At 38.9% G+C, this 19,260-nt stretch overlaps 1 protein-coding gene and 1 non-coding gene across 2 annotated transcripts; one reads left to right on the forward strand and one right to left on the reverse strand.

Annotated features, from left to right (window-relative positions):
• The first annotated feature begins 12,223 nt into the window (after positions 1–12,223).
• Positions 12,224–12,297, forward strand: BDB00DRAFT_t147. Its single transcript has one exon. It is a non-coding gene; the product is annotated as a tRNA-Val (tRNA).
• Positions 12,298–16,508: 4,211 nt separating this feature from the next.
• Positions 16,509–17,157, reverse strand: BDB00DRAFT_864377 (uncharacterized protein). Its single transcript, XM_053126162.1, is given in 2 exon segments — positions 16,509–17,039; positions 17,055–17,157. The coding sequence occupies 2 exon segments, from the start codon at positions 17,113–17,115 to the stop codon at positions 16,534–16,536; spliced, it is 567 nt and encodes a 188-aa protein (XP_052972196.1). The 5' UTR covers positions 17,116–17,157; the 3' UTR covers positions 16,509–16,533.
• Positions 17,158–19,260: the final 2,103 nt, after the last annotated feature.

Raw genomic sequence — 19,260 nt, forward strand, 5'->3', positions numbered from 1 at the left:
CTCTTTTCGACAAATGATCCCAGTACGACCGCCGATAGATGGTGTAAAATGCATATCGACGAAGGGAAAATCTTCTCGTGCTTGATGGACATTGTATGCAGGTAGGGTTCTGCTTTTGTCCTCGGCCAGTTTTTTATCCACTGACTGTTGCATATGCCAGAGGTAAAGGCGCAGTCGTGATTGTCCCCATACGCCCTCGATAGCATTCATCTGTGCCGCATCTTTATCCGAGAACATGAACGAAGGATCAAATCCGTCTTCCTTTAGTTGACCGAAAAACTCTGTAAGAGTTTCGGTCTTGGTCAAAGGTCCAGCCTCACGGAAGCCATGGTAGACCAAGTACGCGATGGGATACCCAACACCATTCACATTGGCGATTATCCCAAACAGCTCGGAGTTACGAAACCAAATGCACAGACTTCAAAAGTATTCTTCCAAAACACCTAGGATTTATTATCGTTGTATAAGATACTAGATACTACATGCTACCTAATATTACCTTTTTTTCTCGCTCATAGAGCAGAACAGCTCACAAAGCAAAGGCTAGGTACATATATTAACATTCTAATATAATACGTACCTCGCGAAATCCTTGATTGCGGTATTTTACGACGACGAGCCTTGAGGATATCATTTGATCGTCGTTGAGGTGGTACTCGCTCTTAAAAGTCTCATGCCACCAATAGTAGACTTGCATTGGCGTAACATCCGAACCAGGAAAAAGGACAACAACTTCTTGGTACAGATCAGAGGAATTCGTAAGAAGCGCTCTGCTTTGAATATGGCTTCGGACGTTGGCAGGCACAGCGTTACGTGGTGACGGATCAGTACCGACACGTTCGTGTTCTGAGTGGGTAATTGACAGCTCCACATAACCGAGGGCTTTCTTGATGGTGCCTCTAATACGGCCACCACAACAAAATGTGGGCATTCGCTTGGTCAAATGCTGGCGCTCTGCTGCAGGAAGAGGATTCAAAAAAGTCTCGGATCGAGAGCAGTAAGCCGTGAACGAGATGTCGCGAGAGAGAGAAGGATCACCAACATTTTTTCCAATATAGTGGTAACCATCCAACTGTTCAATTCTTTCGATGATGCTATCGATGATGCCGTCTTCGTCCTTCAATTCCAATTCCGGATCGATACAGATGTAGCCGGTAAACTCGTAAACCTACAATAAAACAAATAAATAATCATGTACGGAAGCAGTTATGTAAGTGGTTACTTCCAACATACAACTTCTTCATAGTCATTCTCGTATTCTGAAGAAATCGGATAGTGATCTGGCAAGTCGTCCAGAAACACCATTCGGTCGAGTGCAACGCGCTCACGAGGAGTCGCATTTTCACGACACGCAATGCAAGTCAAGTAAGGTTTGGTACGTCCGAGAAAATGCGTACCTTCACGTGTCTTGCGGCAATCAGTACACTTGTACTGTCCGATTTCGCTAAACCTGCCAGCATTACGAGCCTCGCGTACGGTCGTAACCGAGTCGGAGTGAGTACTATCGTTGATTACTGTAATGTTAGGAGTAGCAGCGATGGTGGAGTTACTGTTGTTCATTTTAATGAAGGAGAGGGAAAGAGAAGGAACGAGAAACAAATACAAGCCTCTTTTTTTTAAGAGCAATAATAAGCATTCAAACTCCCCGAGCAATGTATTATAGACTAGGATCCCATTTTTATCACATATAGATTGATATTTAGCAATAGAATGATTCTCATCATGTATTCTATACATCTCTTACTTATAAATAACTGACACTATACCTCTCTATTACTGTTTTTCGAAATCTAAGTAAAATATCATGTTTTTTTCACTCGGATAAATGTTTTACCGACAGACGTCTACGGGATTTTTCAGCGTCTCCTATGATTTCTCTAACACACTAGCCTTATGTCCTACCTTTGGTACATACCCGTGCAAAAAAAAAGAGGAAACCAGTTGCCTTTTTGAGTTATCGCATGCAGCTACCATATTGGGACAGCAGAAAAAGAACCAGGTCCCCCCACCCCCCAATTCATTTACAATGAGATGCAGATGATGAGGCTTTGTATTTTGGATAGGATTGGCGTAAAAAAAACGTTTATTGAAAATAATTATGGGCTAAATTTTATGGATACTGCGTAACTAAACACCCTAATAAGATAATCGATGATGCTTCAAGCTTGCAAAAAGGATTTCAAAAAACAGTAGTGAATCTGTTACCTGAGGTTATGCCATTTTAGTATTGCTTTTAAAAAGATGATGATTAGCCTTAATAGCTTATATAGGTTTTGTCAACGTGTCATCATTTTCAACTTACCAAAGATATGAGCAGTATAAATCGGCACGTACTTCATATAGCCTATGGTTAGCCTATGGTTTAACAGAAACATATATCAGCGATTTCCATGTCGTTTAACAGCCCATGCCCTAAAGTAATAAATGTATACTTTCAGACAGTCTCCAATAAAAGCACTTATAGCACCATCATGACTATTAATTCAAAAAGAGATTAGTCACTAAAGAGAGCGTTTTTCAAATTTCAAAACAAGCAACTAAGCATTCTTACCTTGTTTTATAATAGCCTACAGATTAGTTTGAGAACATCTAAGAAGATGCTTTATTAATTTAGGTTTCAATGGTCTGAAACGAAGAAAATAAGTAAGACATTGTTACCTGAATTGCAAAAGATGGTGGGCAAGAAGAAGGTGGAGAAAAAGCGAGACGGAAATTGAGCTGAGGCATTCTTAATATAACTCAGCACTTAACCTTTTTTTTTCTCTTTTGCACTCACCTTTATTCTCAAGTACAACCATCTCCATTCAACCATGTCCTTCCACCGCACGAAAAGTCTAATATCAAGGGCTTTTAAAAGGCCTTGATATTTATATATAAAGAGGCAAGGTGTGCCCCCAAAGAAGTTGGGGGTTTTCAGAGAGTGGATGCAGTAGTTATGCATGAAGTTTCTGTTTGTATATATAAACTTACTATATTGGTCCAAAAAGCTCCCCAGTATATGCAATAGCTGCAAGAATAGAACTTCATGTTAGTTACTCAATATTACATTGAATGAAGTACTCCGAGTGTATGCTTTCGTTGCAAAGAGAAGTCTTTTATGATTTTTTTATCACATACACCAACATGCACCATTCCATGTACCTAAAAAAAAGTAACAGGTCTCGCACTACCACTGTTCTGCATCTTCATAATCCCCCTACAGCCCTTGCTTCAAAAGATCATGTGTACTTTTCATACTGCTCTCTTACAAACATATGCAAAGTGCCAAAAAATGCCGCTCTTATATATATAATTTGATGTCATGCCGAAACCAGTTAGATCCAAAAAAAAGGATGCTACAATGCATTTTTATATATAAAAACATTCTCAGCGTATTACAAAGCAGCACATGTTTTACGATGCTGATCGAATGCGTTTATTTTTTTTTCATGGTTATGATTGACCAATGCGATTAAGTAGAGATTTGAAAAGTTAGGGACAGTGTACAAGCAACAACCCCTGAATTATTTAAGACGACCCCGTTCATGGGAAGCTTTTTCTTATATAAAAGTGAATTCTTTTGAGGTTAATCTTTTATCTACATGTGCTTTTTTGTTGATGCATAATGGCAAGCAATAGACGTATGGTTGCTTGCTACTGTCGAACGTGCAGCAGGTCAAACCCACGGGGTTATGAGTTGGTGACAAATCGAGTACGGCAAAACCACGATGAGCGTGATCACGTTGTACTAAGAGGCGAGACACAGCAGGATGGTATTTTATGAGCTACTTTTCCAAGCATCAGTATAGTAATAATGATATTTGACTTCGAATATAGTGGCTAGTATGATCGCTCTCTATGAATCCTTGAGCAATAACACGTCCCGATCATCAGTTGGCAATGGCGTAACCATGGATAGTACTGGTGAATCCAGTGTTTTGCCACCACCAGCAGGCAATTCTAACGCGGACATGGACGATTATGGTGATGATACGATGGATATTGATGATGGCAACCCCCCTTCTCCTATTCATCCTTCGTCTCCGGAGTCCCTTTCACTTCCCTACCCTCGTCCTCAAGGTATGATAAGTTGTTGAGTAGAATTGTTGATAGATCGACTAATAACGAATTATCTCTGAATGTAGCTGTCAATGCCAACCGCAGAATACCTCTCGACATTGAGGATAACATATTCGAAAACGGTGGTGATAGCGATAGTGAGACTGTGGTTGGTGCTCATGCTCGTGTATTGGATGCGGACGACATTGAGTGGGGGTACAGCAACGAGGAAGACGATATAGTCGATTTAACATGAGGTCGGTTCCCAAAGGACAATTTTGTTATATTTACTTGCATAGTAATACTAATTAAGTGTTTCTTAAAAACAGATATCACTTACCTCGATAATTCAGCATCAGAAAGAATGCTACTTCAGCATTATCGACATCCAGTTGCACTCGTCCTCGTTTTCCTTGTCTTGTTCTAGTTGCATTTTTTTTCTGAGCATATTTCAGACATAGTTATCGAGTTTTTCTCAGTCCTGCTTGCAGATCTCCTTGGCCCGGATGCCCATATCCCTCGTTCACTTGCTACCCTGCGTAGTATAACTGGGTTCTCTGTCTTAACAGACAACATCGTCTTATATGTGTCGTGTTCGCGGTGCCACAGTCTCTACCTGAAACGACCCGACGATTGCCCCACCGAATGCACCAATGACGACATTCGATACCAAGGATTGTGCGGCACCAGATTGTTCAAAGCATTAAGGAGTCGCCTATCTCCAGTAAAGGAATTTGCGTACCAGCCCTTGGCTGCTAGTATACAGAGGCTTTTCAAGTGACCAGGGTTCGAGGCAAAAATTGAACAATGGCGTTCCCGCACACGATATGAAAACAAATTTTTTGACATCTATGATGGCGATATGTGGCGTGGTATCCTTGATAGAAGTGGTGCCCCATTCGTTTCTTCATATCGTTCGTTGTTGTTGACGCTTAACGTTGATTAGTATGGTCCGTTCATCAATTCTACGTACTCGTGCGGTGCTCTATACGTGACTGTCAACAACTTGCCGCGGTTAGAGCGCTTTAAAACAGGGAATGTAATCCTTGTTGGTATCATGCCAGGTCCAAGTGAGCCAAATACATCCGATATGGATCATTACCTTCGTCCACTGGTTGATGAATTGTTGGAGTGGTATGATGGAAAAAGGATCAGCACCTACAGCAATCCAACAGAAGGCGCTCTTGTCCGGGTAGCTTTGCTCAACAATGCATGCGACATCCCTACTGCTCGAAAAACTAGTGGATTCACGTCCCATGCAAGCCTCTGTGCTTGCCATAAATGCCTTCGCCAGTTCGCCGTCTTCGAGGATACATCGAGTATAAACTACTCTGGTTTCGAAGTCGATGATTGGGAGCTACGCACGAAGGAAGGCAATTTGGGTGATGCCACTCGATGGAAATATGCTGTTACTATGGCTGCTCGGCGACAGATCGAACGTGAAACTGGGACGAGATGGTCAGAGCTTCATCGCCTACGCTACTTTGATCCCGTTCGTTGTACTATTATCGACCCAATGCATAATTTGCTCCTTGGTACCGCTAAACGTATGACAAAACTTTGGATCGAAGATGCGCATCTGACGAATCGAGATCTGAAGGAAACGCAAACGTAAGTTTTAGTAGCAGTTCTTTATTGTGTTTGTTGCTATCGTTGTTAATAGATGGATGTCATGATTTTGTTCTGTGGATGACCGTATACCTAGACTGGCTGATGGTATTGTCCTCCCACCCGACTATGTTTCCTTGAAGCGTAAGATCGAAAGTGGTTTTTCGTTCATGACTGCTGATGATTGGAAGTCATGGTGCCTAGTGTATTCACCTTTTGTGCTGCAGGGACACCTCGAAGATCGTTTGCTTCAGAATTGGCCACTTTTTGTCAACATATGCCGTTTACTAGTAAAGCCATCGATTACTAAGAGCGAGGTCGATTTGGCACATGCAAATTTGCTGAATTTTTGTACTGGTGTTGAAGACTGGTATGGCGCAGAAGCAGTAACACCAAACATGCACTTACATATGCATCTGGATATGACGATCCTTGATTTCGGCCGCTTGTACGGATTCCGGCTCTTCAGCTTTGAGAGATACAACGGGTATCTGAAAGAGATCGATACAAACCAGAAGGAGTCTTTCGAAGTGACTTTCTTGAAACGGTTTCTGCAAAAGACTGGTGGTCGTGATTTTCTTCGCTGGTTTGAAGGTCGATTCCAAGACCGTCCACATCATTTTGAATATTTAACTCGTTTCCTTGATTATATTCAGCCCATCTAGCAAACTTCTGACGTTGACCCACTTCGATTTGACATTCATGGGTTCTACTTATGGTCAACGGGCACAGAAGAAGCGACTAGATCTGAGCCATTACCCCCAACACTGGGCAGGAGGGGTAATATAAAGGGGCAAAAAACAGCTGAATATAAGCTGAATATACTGCTTGTCATCCAAATATAAAGCTATTTTATAACCGTTTTATAGTTCCTGCAAAAGGCAGCTTTTTTATCACATATTCAGCTGTTTTCAACAGCTTTATAGTTGGTTTCCAATTTTGATAATAGGTAGTGCATATGCATAGAAGGGATCCCCCAATTGCTTTACATACGGACTGGGTACTGAAGCTTCATCGTACATACAGAGGTCTGCATAGCATATTTTAGCGCGATCGATTTTGGGCGTATACTAAATAGATGAAATAATCGCAGCAGGTTTTGACTATTGTATAGCAGTGATGATTATCATAGTATGGTCATATACAACCGAATTTATTTATTCCATTATTAAAGTCTCGGAAAACATTTACAGAGCAATAAAAAGCATTAAAGCGGTGGTAGAGAATAAGTGCGAAGGGTGAAAGGAGTCTTCTATGTATATGTGTGTGAATGTGGTGCATAAAATCTCTAGATGGTAATGGGGCAAAGGCAAAAAGGTGAATCATGCTGTGTGTGCTAATGAGTCCGCGATTCACTTAAGAAGAATGAAGGTAACCTGTACTGCAGCTAGACAGAAGTAAAATCATGGGTAGCTTTACGGTACCTGAAAAGTTCCGCTTGGACGGTGCCAACAGCGATCGGACAGTGGGCAACATGCATGCAGCAGTGCAAATGGGGATCTACGCAGATGTCCAGGATGGAAGACCATGCAAAGTACAAACAAGCTATGAATGAGGAAAGAAGGCTTTTAGTGAAAGAAAAACTGTAGAAAGAAAGTATGTAAACATTACAAAGGGAATACTTACAAGCTTCAACTCGTGTGGATCATGCGTATGATCTTGGATAGGAAAACCGGTCGAATCATGAGCTACATGTACACACGAAATAAAATATCCTTAATAAAAGCTGCAGAGCCTTAGAGTAGTTGAAGAGCGATAAAAGTAAAGAGTGCCTTACAAACTTACGGTATTGGGTCCTTGAGAGAATAGAGTATCGTAGCAGCCAGGAAAGAAGAGAAAAGGAAGAGAAAGAAACAGAAAGAAAGGCGTAAAATACGAAGGAACGATCGATGCGAAATTTAACTAACCTGCAATACTGTTAAAGTCATGCTGACCATACATTAAAAGAGTACCAAAAAAAACCAGATCCCCCACAATAAAATGATCCCGTATAGATCCAGGTACTTGCATTTTATCAAACCACTTTTTTCCAATACTTCTTGTGCCTACACGATAAAATAACAAAACGAACGTAAATTATAATAACCACTGCAGCTGTTAGTTAATGTTGTATATTGAGAGATGATAATACTGTATAGATGCCTACTGTAAGCGATCTCCAAGCCCAGTGACAACGGCGCATGGCGCAGCGTGAAAATGATGCCCAACAGCAGAACAGTGTCCTGGATCGGCAGCAGCAACAACAACAGCATAACGTGCTCTTGGATACTGTCCGTAATTTGCAGGCCGAGAACCAGGCACTGCACGAAAAGGTCGATAGAATTGGCCAAACAGTTGCCAATATGGCATATCGTACTGCTACAGTTGGTAGTGGGGCCCTCGGTGAAGGTCAAGGTGGTGGCGTTGGCGTTGGCCGTCAAGCTGAAGCGCGTGGTCGTCGTGTTCCACTTGTCTCTGTAAGTGCCATACTAGAGAACAGAGAGACATTTGTAAAAAAAAATGCCAGCAAATGAACATCCCTTGAATAAGATACCTTTTTTTTTGTAAGCGTCCTGCTTTAATATATATTAAAAAAATGGGCAGCAAGCAAGTGTGCTATAGAAGCACAAAAAAAAGTAAAAAGAAGAGGAGCCGGTTCTCCTGCTATTTTGCTGTCTTGCTCATCACGTTCTGGTAATTTGATTGGCTAAATCCCGGGATCAGGCTGGGGTCATTCGTCGCCACTTGAATTGAAATGTTGGGGTCATCGGGGTCACTAATTCTCGCTGTGGCGACTTCGTCGCCACGCCGAAAATGATTCTAGGACTGCACTAAGACCATATCGTTTTCATGATATTGATAAAGATCGGTTTTAATCTAAATGTTATGCAATCATATGTCAACACCTTTTCTCGAGTATAAAATCTCTGTTTTTCTCACAACATACCTTGCTCAACATATTGTAGACGTCCTTATAATTGACATTTCTTTGACCTTGTTCCTACAAAGCATTAATTTGACGTAGAACTGACACATAAATGTCGCGGTAATTACGTCCCTCGTGCAATTGGACGTGGATATTCTCGACGTTTGCTCGTGTCAGTGGGAGAGTGCGCACATCGTCGTGATCACCAGGGACGTGATTGGTGTGGGCGCTCAACAGTTCAATGTCACAAACGTCTTGCGACATGCGCCAAATTGGCACCTTCAGACGACCAGCACATCCGCACTTTTTGCTGTCCTTTTGCGCTAATCGTTGGGTATGCTTGGGAGTATATGTACCAGTGCGATGGCAGTAAAATGACTCACTGTAAAACACATGGCTGCCACCTTCACCTAAGTTTTTACGCTTACCAACCCAACTGTAATCACATGATGCCGAGATGATCTCCAAACATCTTTTCCATTCGGCAGCAGGGACATGCACTTTTTGTTGCAATGGTAGAGCAAGGATGCCAGGTACAGTCGAATGTACCAGAGCGAAGCGAATATTTTCAACGGTATATACGGGGTGTTGAGGTTGTTGAGGGTTCATGGTGAAAGAAGTGTCAAGAACAAGATAAACAGTGTACAAACATACTTTTCCCAGACAAGCCATTATTTATCCTTCTTTTCCAGCATGTCTCTTATCCAACGTTCCATTATCCATATGCCTAATATCCATCAATGATGCTTTTTTATGTAGCCAACCAAAACATCATAACACATTGTTTTTGACGCAGCACTTTATTTTTTTAAGTACTCTCAATATATGATAAAAAAAGCCCTCGTTATATACGTTTTCTCCAGCTCCATCCACCAATATGATATAGCTGCATATACTTCCTTATCCATCACAACTGCTGGTATCTGTGTTATGGAATACAAAAGGCAGAGACCATACCAGAGATAGGGGGATATCCAACTCCAATTAGATATTAGATAATACTATTGGCTGTAAGAAATCTATTGGCTGTAAAAATCCAAATTGTACAAAAAATTGAATTTTGTGTATATATAAAAATAATTGGTAAGAAAGGAATGCCAGGTATAAACTCACATTATGTTATATACCAGTTGAAGAAAATATTGTAAATAGTAGAGTATGCAATTTTATAATATACCAAGATTATGCTTATTGATATATTCCTTCAATAAATCCTTTTGATTAAATTTATCAATTAATAACCAACTGTTATCATCAGCACTATATCCAACCCATTTTACCTCAAACAAATATGTACCATTTTCATTTTTATGCCTAATAATCTCTTCTATTTCATATGATGCCATTGCTTGTTGTTTCCCTTTATTTCGCTTTCTTTTTTTACTACGCTCATTAAATCTTGGAACATCATCATTATCACTATTACTCTGATTTGAATTATTAGCAGATTCATTATCAATAATCATTTCTTCATTCGATATAGGCATATTAAGCAGGTCATTTTGTAATCTAATCATTTTATCTAGTTTATCTTTATTTTGTTTATCATTGCTGACCACTATATCAATTAGTTTATGCTCTACTGGAAAATTAAAATCATTACTGTGCCATAGTTTATGGTGTGGTAAAATAGAAATATTGAACATTTCTACAAATTTTGTAATATTTTTTAATAAACAAGCTACACGAAATTGCAGATTATAGTATTTTATGTTATCCATTTTAACAACTGACTTGTTATTATTGAATCGGCAGAATTTATTCCCAATTTCTGAAAATTGATTCTCAACTTTTGTCCTAAAACTTCCAAATATCTTATTAAAATGATCCTCAGTAATCGTTAAGGGCTCATTTACATTTTTACGTATAGGGTATACAAAATTATCATGACTAAAGTTATATCCTTTTGCATTAGCAAGCTCTGTAAATTGTGTGATAAACAAAGTATATCCACCATCAACTGCCATTATGTCATTCTCATGCATATATTTAAATAATTTCATGTTTAAAAACATGCTACCATCTGAGCTATCAGAACAAAAGTCACTTTTAGAAGTATAAATAATCATATCATTCATATCACTAACAAATTGGGTATGTATTCTATTCTTCTTAAATTTATAAGAATACATTCTTTGAAAGTGGTCACTTTCAGTATCTACATAGTTAATTCTTGAATCATAACCATCTAATACAAGTGTTACATGTTTAAATAAGTCAGGATTATACTTTCTAGCAGATAGAATACGTAATTTGATAGATGAAAACATGTTATTCATTGAATCATTTACTATTTTGTTGATTCATTTGTAGTTGTCCTCATCTATCCAAAACTTTTTATAAAATGTATGAAATGTGCTATGTGATAAGTATTTTTCAATTTTTCACCACACACTCCAGAGACTAAATGATATAATAAAAACAATCCTTTTTCAATTTCAAAGTAAGGTCCGGGATATTCCTTGTTTGTATATAAAACTACTAGAAAATAAAATACAGCAACATAACCTAATTTACGTAATAATTCATCCTTAATTTTTTCTATGAATTTAATATGTTTCAAATCAGTTCTATGCTTATATTTATTATGTATAGTAGGCCAATTCTATTCTAGGAATTGGCAATAATTTGCAATAATTGAGTTTACTTCATTTGTAATCAGTGGTGTATAGTTTGTTGTATCCATTAGGTCATTCTTTGCGTATATTATGGATTTTCAATTTTTATAATCATTGAATACATGATTTTGGTCACATGATGTCATAAAATTGATAAAATATCAAAATGGATGATATAATTTAATATAGCAGCAAGCATTTTATTAGATTTATCAAAAACTATTGTAAATTTATAGCCAATTTGGTACTGCACATCCTATATAGACGTACATGTTGTTGTATGCAAGGAGGAAATCAGTACGTGTAAAAAAAGCAATAACACAAGATTCGTTATGAGTATTGTTATAAAAAAGCACCATGCAAAATGTGTATACATGTGAATGCAATAAATCGTCATTGCCATTGTTGGTGTATGTTTCGCAATTGTGGAAGAAGACACGTCGCAAAGTCGTTGAGTGTTGTGTGTTTGAAAATAAGGCTGTCGTCAAGTGTCGTTTGTAATAACAATGACAATAACAATAAAAGAAGCAGAATATTAACGATGTATAAGCACGAAACAACAACTGCCATGTTGCTGACATAATACAAAAGCACTTTTCTTCTTCTTTTTATCTACTTACAAAAAATAGTGTTGTAGGATTCCAGGAACGCTGTTCAACTATTGCTGATTCTTAAGCACAATCTATATAAAATCATTTACCTGAATCTTGCTTTTCTTCTTTTTCAAGCCATTCGGATCATATACTTTTTTTTCCTTTGTTCGTCAAGAGGAACAAAATACTAGTTCAACTTATGCTTGCTGAAATCGTAGCAGTTGATTTGCTATAGCGGATGTGTAGAATTAAAAATAAAGATCTTATGCTTTATTTCCTCTCCCACTGTCAGTATCATCTCCCCAATTTTCACTCTTTCATCCCGCTCAGCCACCACCTCCAATTTATTTCAAATGTAACCTAGAAGAAATAAGGGGATACTTATACACCACTTTTCCTACTGTAGAGAAAGTGTAAAGCACACCAGATGTCATTGCGCGCGACCTTCAAAAGATGTCTAGGATTTCTTGGTGTAGTTGGTTATCACGTCTGTCTAACACACAGACGGTCGGCGGTTCGAGTCCGCCAGAAATCAATATAATCTTTTATAAATTTGTTGTCACCTATTATAGCTATAGTTTTGTCGAGTCGCTTTTTGGCAGGTGAATCCGTAGCCAATGAGAAAGGATAGGAACAAAGGGTAATCAGAGAATAGAGGGTTGTTAAAAGATACTTTATATTGCTTGTAATCGCGTGGCTATTAATAATCTTTTCCATTAATAAAGTGCCTTAGCACTTGCCATATGATACAACTATATAATACGATACAATTACGATGCTGTCGAATGCCGCCTTCTACTCGTTGTTTGTGTACTTCTGCAAAATCGCAATCAATTGTGAAGCGGTGTGGATCAAGGCCTAGGGATGCAAGGGAATAGAACTAAGAAATAAGTGGATTCGATGATTTGTCAGTCGTCAGCATATAGGACACTTGGACCCCACGACCAGCAATAGGATGGCGCACGACCATTGTATACAGGACTGCTTCGGCATATTGACAAACGTCATGTGTGGCATCCAGTAAGATAAACTTAGCAGCAGATCCAAGCAAAAGCTCTTTTTGCCAAGGGGCAACAAACCCAAAAGCAAAGTACTCGGAAGTAAGAAGGGAAGCAGTGTTTGTGTTCCTGTTATCATTGCTAATCCATACATGATAGCCTTGTGATTGAAAATCATCCAGCCATGCCTTGACAGAAGCAAAGTCATTTTCAGCTTTCGAGCACAACTCTTGCCGATATCTGTAATAAACATTATAGACATCGACAGTGTTGATGTATGCTGCTCGACTAGTTCTTAGCATTGCTTGGTATTCACGCTGTAGGTACATTCTGACATCACGAGCATTGTACCCTTTACGCAATTCCTCCAGGATTCGGTTATCAACCTCTGGTGTAATACAAAGGTACTGAACATCCTCAATGCTGCCAGGAGTATGGCCAATATAGTCTCCGATATAGTCAAAGCAAACGTTTTCTGGATCATCAGCATAGCAGGTCACCCTAAGCTTGGCTGTGCAGCCAACTTGTTTGGACTTCTTCTGTACAGGGCGACGTTGGACACCATCTTCATCATAATCGTCGTTCTCCAATTGATTAGTACTTGATCTAATAGTAGCTCGATGGCATCGGTAACGGATCATCCAAAGTTTTGTCACTTTACGCAGCCTTTTTGGTTCAGGTACATCTATTCTCGCTATATTAGCATCACTCTACCTATGCTATTGTATCTTAATATATATTCACCATCACCTGCTGCCGCTGCTTTCTTCTGTTTTCTTTCCTCCTCGTCTTGTTGAGACCACTTGTCTTTATAGACCCAGGTGTTTTGTCGAGGATCGGAAATGGGACGAGATAATTCGTGAGACTCTTAACGGTCAAGTTTTTATTACGAGAGAAAGAGAGAGTCCCAAATATTCTTATTACTAGTTATTCATATAAAGAAATTGTCTTTGTGAAACTTATTCGATGTCCCGATCCTCTGGATACAACATCACCCCCCGCCAGGCTGTATGCTGTTGGTAAAGGACTCAGAGGATTTTGAGGGCATGATGTTATAACCAGACCGATCATCTACGTTGTATCTTGTTCTGTGATGCTACCCGCTGACTGTTTCTTGTCCGTTTCTGTTTATGGACAGAGGGTGTTGCTTGGTCTAAGCGATTCCAATAATCACTGATGGTTTGAGGGTCATCGAAATTTTGTGATAGTATCCAAGAATCATGATCTCTGGTAAAGACTTTCCAGCGTACTTTGTATTCGTACTGGCCTTTGTTCTTCCTGTGTTGGAGAATCGAATAAATGTGATAGCGGCGTTCTTTTTTCGATGCCTTTTGATCGCTATTAAGAATGGCTGCTTTTAATTGAGATGGTGCATAATTCTTTTCTTCAAGATCTCCATCAACTGCTCGTACCACATATGAGCCTCCGCGTGTTTGTCGCACGACTTCATATGGTCCCACATAATCGGGGTCGAGTTTGTTTTTCTTTTCCTTGTTGATTGCCATCACATCATTTTTTACTGGGAAATCAACCAAGTGGTGTTTAGCATTGAATTTTTCTTTGCGCTTAGCGTTTGTTTTGATTGTGCGTTCTGCAATCGCTGGATATACTATATCATTGATCTTTTTGAACTGTTCCTCAATTTCTTTTGGAGTGAGGTGCTGCTTTAGCTTATCTTCTGTATAATCTTTAAAATCAATCAGTTGGCGTCTAAACATCAATGCAAATGGTCGGGACTCATGTCTCTCCAAAGCTTTGTTGTTCAAGGTTCAAGGAGAGTTGTACACCTGGTACTGCATGATCCCAGTCTTTTGTCGCACCTTTAATAGACTTCTTTATGCCTATAATCGACTTTTTGACCCATGCTTCAGCAGTTCCATTGCCTCTAGGGTGGTATTGTGTGCTGAATTGATGATTAAAGTGGGCGCTCAATGCCAGTTCTTGCATAGGCAGATTGATGTTCTCTGTACCATTGTCGGATTGGAGTTTACGAGGTATTCCTAATATACTAAATACATCAATCAAGACCTTTGTTATTGTCTCTCCTTTCTTATCTGGAATAGGGGGATATACCAATACTTTTTGACTCTTATAAAATTTAATGTTTGTTGTATATTTTATGATTATTATAAATCAATTTTAAACTCAATTACTTTTTTGTAAAAATTGAATCTTTATTTATTATATTGAGTAGCCCTCAAAATATAAACATAATCATAATTATTTTATAAATTTTTGACATTTGTCTAAGGCTATAAGGTTCTTCTGATTGCAGATAATACTGTTAAGAGACCTGTTGTTACGGTGAGTTTGGGGTATTCTAGGTAGTTGCGTATCAGTTTAAGTGTATGTTTTGTAGTAAGCACCAGTAATTATATCGCTTATTACAGACGGGTTATGAAGTGATATGAGTGTAAAGTGAAGTAAAAATGTGTATGGTTTATGTCCAAGGGTGTAAATGGTATTGAGCTGATGTCTTGATTAAGCTCAGTGAGTAGAAATGAGGATCAGGGATAGTACGTCTGTCAAAAATGAATGAGAAATAGGGATCAGGAATGCTACGTCTGTCCAAGTAAATGAGAAATAAGAGCAGGAATGTTACGTCTGGTCTTAATAGAAGAGTTTATTTAGCTTCAGTTATGAGCAATAAACAATATGTAAGATAAAACAAGCCGTGTTTAGGTCTTGAGTGATTGAAGACAACACTTGAAAAGTTAAGTCAAAAGTAGGAGGTAAAAATTCAATGTCTTTATTCAAATAAAAATGATGGGGTATTTATATCTTTCTGGTTATTTAATAATGTCTAAGATAATTCATGCTGCAGTTGCTGCACAATGCCAATGCTGCAGAAACTTGCTGTTACTGCAGATGCTGCGGTAGTTGCTGTTACTGCGGATACTGCAGTAATGCTCTTATTCAACAAGCTGTTCATCGAATCTTCAAAAGGTAAAGGGTTCGTTCTATTTATAGTTGTTCCTTTTGATAATTTGGGGGTGCAAGAGAGTTGTAGAGTTGCTGCGGTTGCTGCGGTAGTTACGTATTGTATTCTGATTGCTGCTTGGTGTGTGGTTCTTTTGTATGTTTGGTTTATTTGTTATGGGTGGTTCTTGGGGTAACACACCTCCTCGGGCCCAGAAAAAGATGGCCCCACATCGTTTAAATGCTGTATAATGGATCGTAAAGTCGCTCTGTATGTGTATCGGCGCTCCATCTGTTCGTATTTCTGTAGTAATTCTTTGTGATGTTCCTTGGATCGTAAAGTCACGCTGTGTATGTGTTGGTGCTCCATCCTTTTGATTTACTGTGTTGATTGTATGAATCGTAAAGTCGCTCTGTATGTTTCGGTGCTCCATCCGTTCGTTTGTATTGGTAATTTGTGTATGGATCGTAGAGTCGCTTTGCGTATATGTTGGCACTCCCTTGGATTGTTGTGAATTAGGTTACGGATCATAGAGTCACTCTGTGTGTGTTGGCGCTTTGTCCTTTTGTTTGATTTGTCTGTGTTGATCGGAAACCACGCTTTGTGTATGTGTGTTTTTGTTTGTATGTTTTTGTTTGTATGTTTTTGTTTGTATGTTTTTTTTTTACTGTATTGTGATTTATGATTGATTTATATATTCTGCACCCATTGTAAAGATTTATTTATGGTAATAGGAGGATTTGTAATATATATAGTTTGTGTGTGTGTGTGTTGTTTGGGTTACAGTTGTTGGTAGTAATATGAATATGATAATGATAAATTGGGATAATATATGTATACATGTGTGTGTGTTTTATGTTGAGGTATCATGTCTACCAAACATCATAAGGCAGCAGTCCTTGCAGTATAAGTTTGTAGGAGTCCACATGAATGTATTATGCAAGATGATGTTGATGATGATAGCGCGCACTTGGTCGTCAGTGAGATACGGGTGAGGATGGACTCTGCATTTTGCTACGAGTCTGTTGGTACGTCCCACCAATTGTATAAGTTTTTGGTTGATCAATTCCCTCATTTCCAGGAGTGGTGTTGCTTGAGAGTATTCGTTGATTAGCGTTGTAATCGTTCCGAGGTCCTCGTTCAGGAAACTGTTGATTTTTTCAAATGCTATTTCCGCGTCATCTTTTGTTGATGTTCTAGTAAAAGTCGACTTTGGGGACGCTGTTCGTTGATCTTCCCATTCGTCGTCTATATCCATTGGCTCGTATTGCCAACCTCCTTCTTGCAAGGTTGGTATGTGTGTTGGTACTGGTCCCCAGCCTTCGTCATTGTTGCTGGAAGGGGTCCCTGTCCAAGGGGCTTAGACGAATATACTGGTTTGTTCGGTGTTGTTGTTGCTCCAAGATACTGGGGTGTTGTTGTTGTTGTTCTTCATTGTACAGACAATGTCAAGTGGTATGATAGAATTGATGTTTTTGGATATTTTTCTTTTTTTTCCAATTTCTTTTCTCTATGTATTTTATTATATGTTCATCTTGAGTGTATATTTTTTTTATGCATTTGCACGTTTATATCTCAGAGTTATTGTTCTATGAACGTCCTCTAGTAGGTCGATAACTATTATCTCTTTTCTTCTTTTTCTTTGTTTTTCTCCGTTTTCCTGCATTTATAGTCCTTCTCAATCTTCCTTGCTGCGGCATCGTCTGTGTTGTTTCGTCTTGGTCCAATTCTAATACATCTTCTTGTGGTGATACTGCATCGGCCTCGTCGGTAATGAGGTGCAGCGATGCCTGAGATATTGGGGCTCGGTACTCAGTATCAGGTAAAGTATAAGAGCGCAGTCGGTTTCCATGGTAGGGGTTCAGTAGGAATCTTCCTTGCATCGTTTTTAATTGATAGGTACCGCGTTTGTTGACCTTGTGAATTAAGAATGGTCCTTCCCACAGATCTTCTAGGCGTCCTGCCCAATTTCCTTCCAAGTAATTTTGATATACTTGAACAGTATCTCCAATTTGGAAAGGGCGTTTCAGTTCCTTACCTTACTGCAGTAATTTCTTTTCGATTCTCCGTTTCTGTGCCGCTTGTGCACTTTTGATTGTATTAATCGCTTCTTCTCTTATTGTATTGAGTTTTGTGATATGTTCCTCAAATAAGTCGAGTATGATCGTATCTTCGTCGCGCTCATCATCCTCTTCCAGGAGATCTGCAATGTTTGTTTGTGGTTGCATGTGTCGGTCGAAAGGTGCATGTGGCTCTCGTCTGTAGATCAAGTAAAACGGAGATTTCTTCATCATTTCTTGTAGAAAGCAAATAGTAGTGCAGGTAGGTACATTAGCCAATTCTTCTTCTCTTCTTTATTGCGTCTTTTCAGCATAACTTCAACCATTCAATTAAATCATTCAACTAGTCCGTTTGCTTATAGATGGTATAGTGATGTGAGTCGATGTTCGATGTCGTATTGCTTGCAGACAGCATTTACAAGGTTGTTTTGGATAGGTAAGCCGTTGTCTCAGCACAAAACACGTGGTCAGCTATGTATTGTAATGACACATTCGTAAACAAACAAAGAAACTTCTGCTGCATTTGCCACTTGTAAGCACGTGCTTCAACATACTTGCTGAAAGAGCAAATAGCTACAATGATATAGTAATGTAGACTCTGGGCTATTGGAAGATATTTAATATCGATATGTACGTTCTCAAATGGAATATCCGAAACAGGAATCGGGTACAGTGTTTCTTGGTAGTTGGGTTTCTTGTGTTGGTGACACCGTTCGCATGGTGCAATGAATTGTTTTACGTCTTACACCATTCCTTGCTAGTAGTATTTTGTTTTTAGTTTGAATAGTGTATTTTAGAGTACGAGATGTCCCCCAAGAGGGTGTTTGTATACCATCTAGATTGCATCTTTAATCTCACTCTTCTGTGGGATCCTTTACAGTAGAGTTTTCTGTTTATAACGATATAGTATTCGTTTTGAGAGCGAATTGTTTTCTGTAGTTCCTTGCTACTAGTAGGTGGGTATTCGAGTGTCTTAAGATAATACTCGAGTCTGTTGTATATATTGTTATCCATTGTGTTTTGGATGAAGAATTAGTAATCATAATTTAATTTTTATATTACTAATTAATATCTTATTTTATAATATAAAATCATTATAATTATGTTTTTTTAATAATTAACTATATAATATAATTCTTTTATTGAAGTATTCAATAACTATTTCCTTTTGTAAGGTTGAGCGAACCAATGGCATCCTGAAGCAAATGTTATGTAAGTACACCCAAGGCTGTATCCATCGCTGGGACCAATTTATACAACCTGCTGTATTCACCTGCTACATCCGCAAACATCGCACTTCTGGTTTCTTGCAGTATTTCTTGACTTATGGTGTGGAACCAAGGTTGCCAGGTGATCATTTGCCTCCGTTTCTGTTGCTCCCAGAATCTGACCGGATGACTTGCCTGCTGTTTCTGGTCGTGTTCCGAAGGTGCGCCGTGTGTATGAGGCCTGCTTACTCGCAGAAAGTCGACTCAAGGAAAATGCTGCCAAGGATAAAGCTCGTTGGGATGCCTTGCTTA

Source organism: Zychaea mexicana, assembly GCF_025766255.1.
Source record: "Zychaea mexicana strain RSA 1403 chromosome Unknown BDB00scaffold_251, whole genome shotgun sequence".
Classification (NCBI taxonomy): domain Eukaryota; kingdom Fungi; phylum Mucoromycota; class Mucoromycetes; order Mucorales; family Lichtheimiaceae; genus Zychaea; species Zychaea mexicana.

Excerpts from the sequence above, each read along its gene's own strand:
- BDB00DRAFT_864377 (XM_053126162.1), bottom strand. The coding sequence starts at position 17,115 with ATGAAGAACAACAACAACAACACCCCAGTATCTTGGAGCAACAACAAC.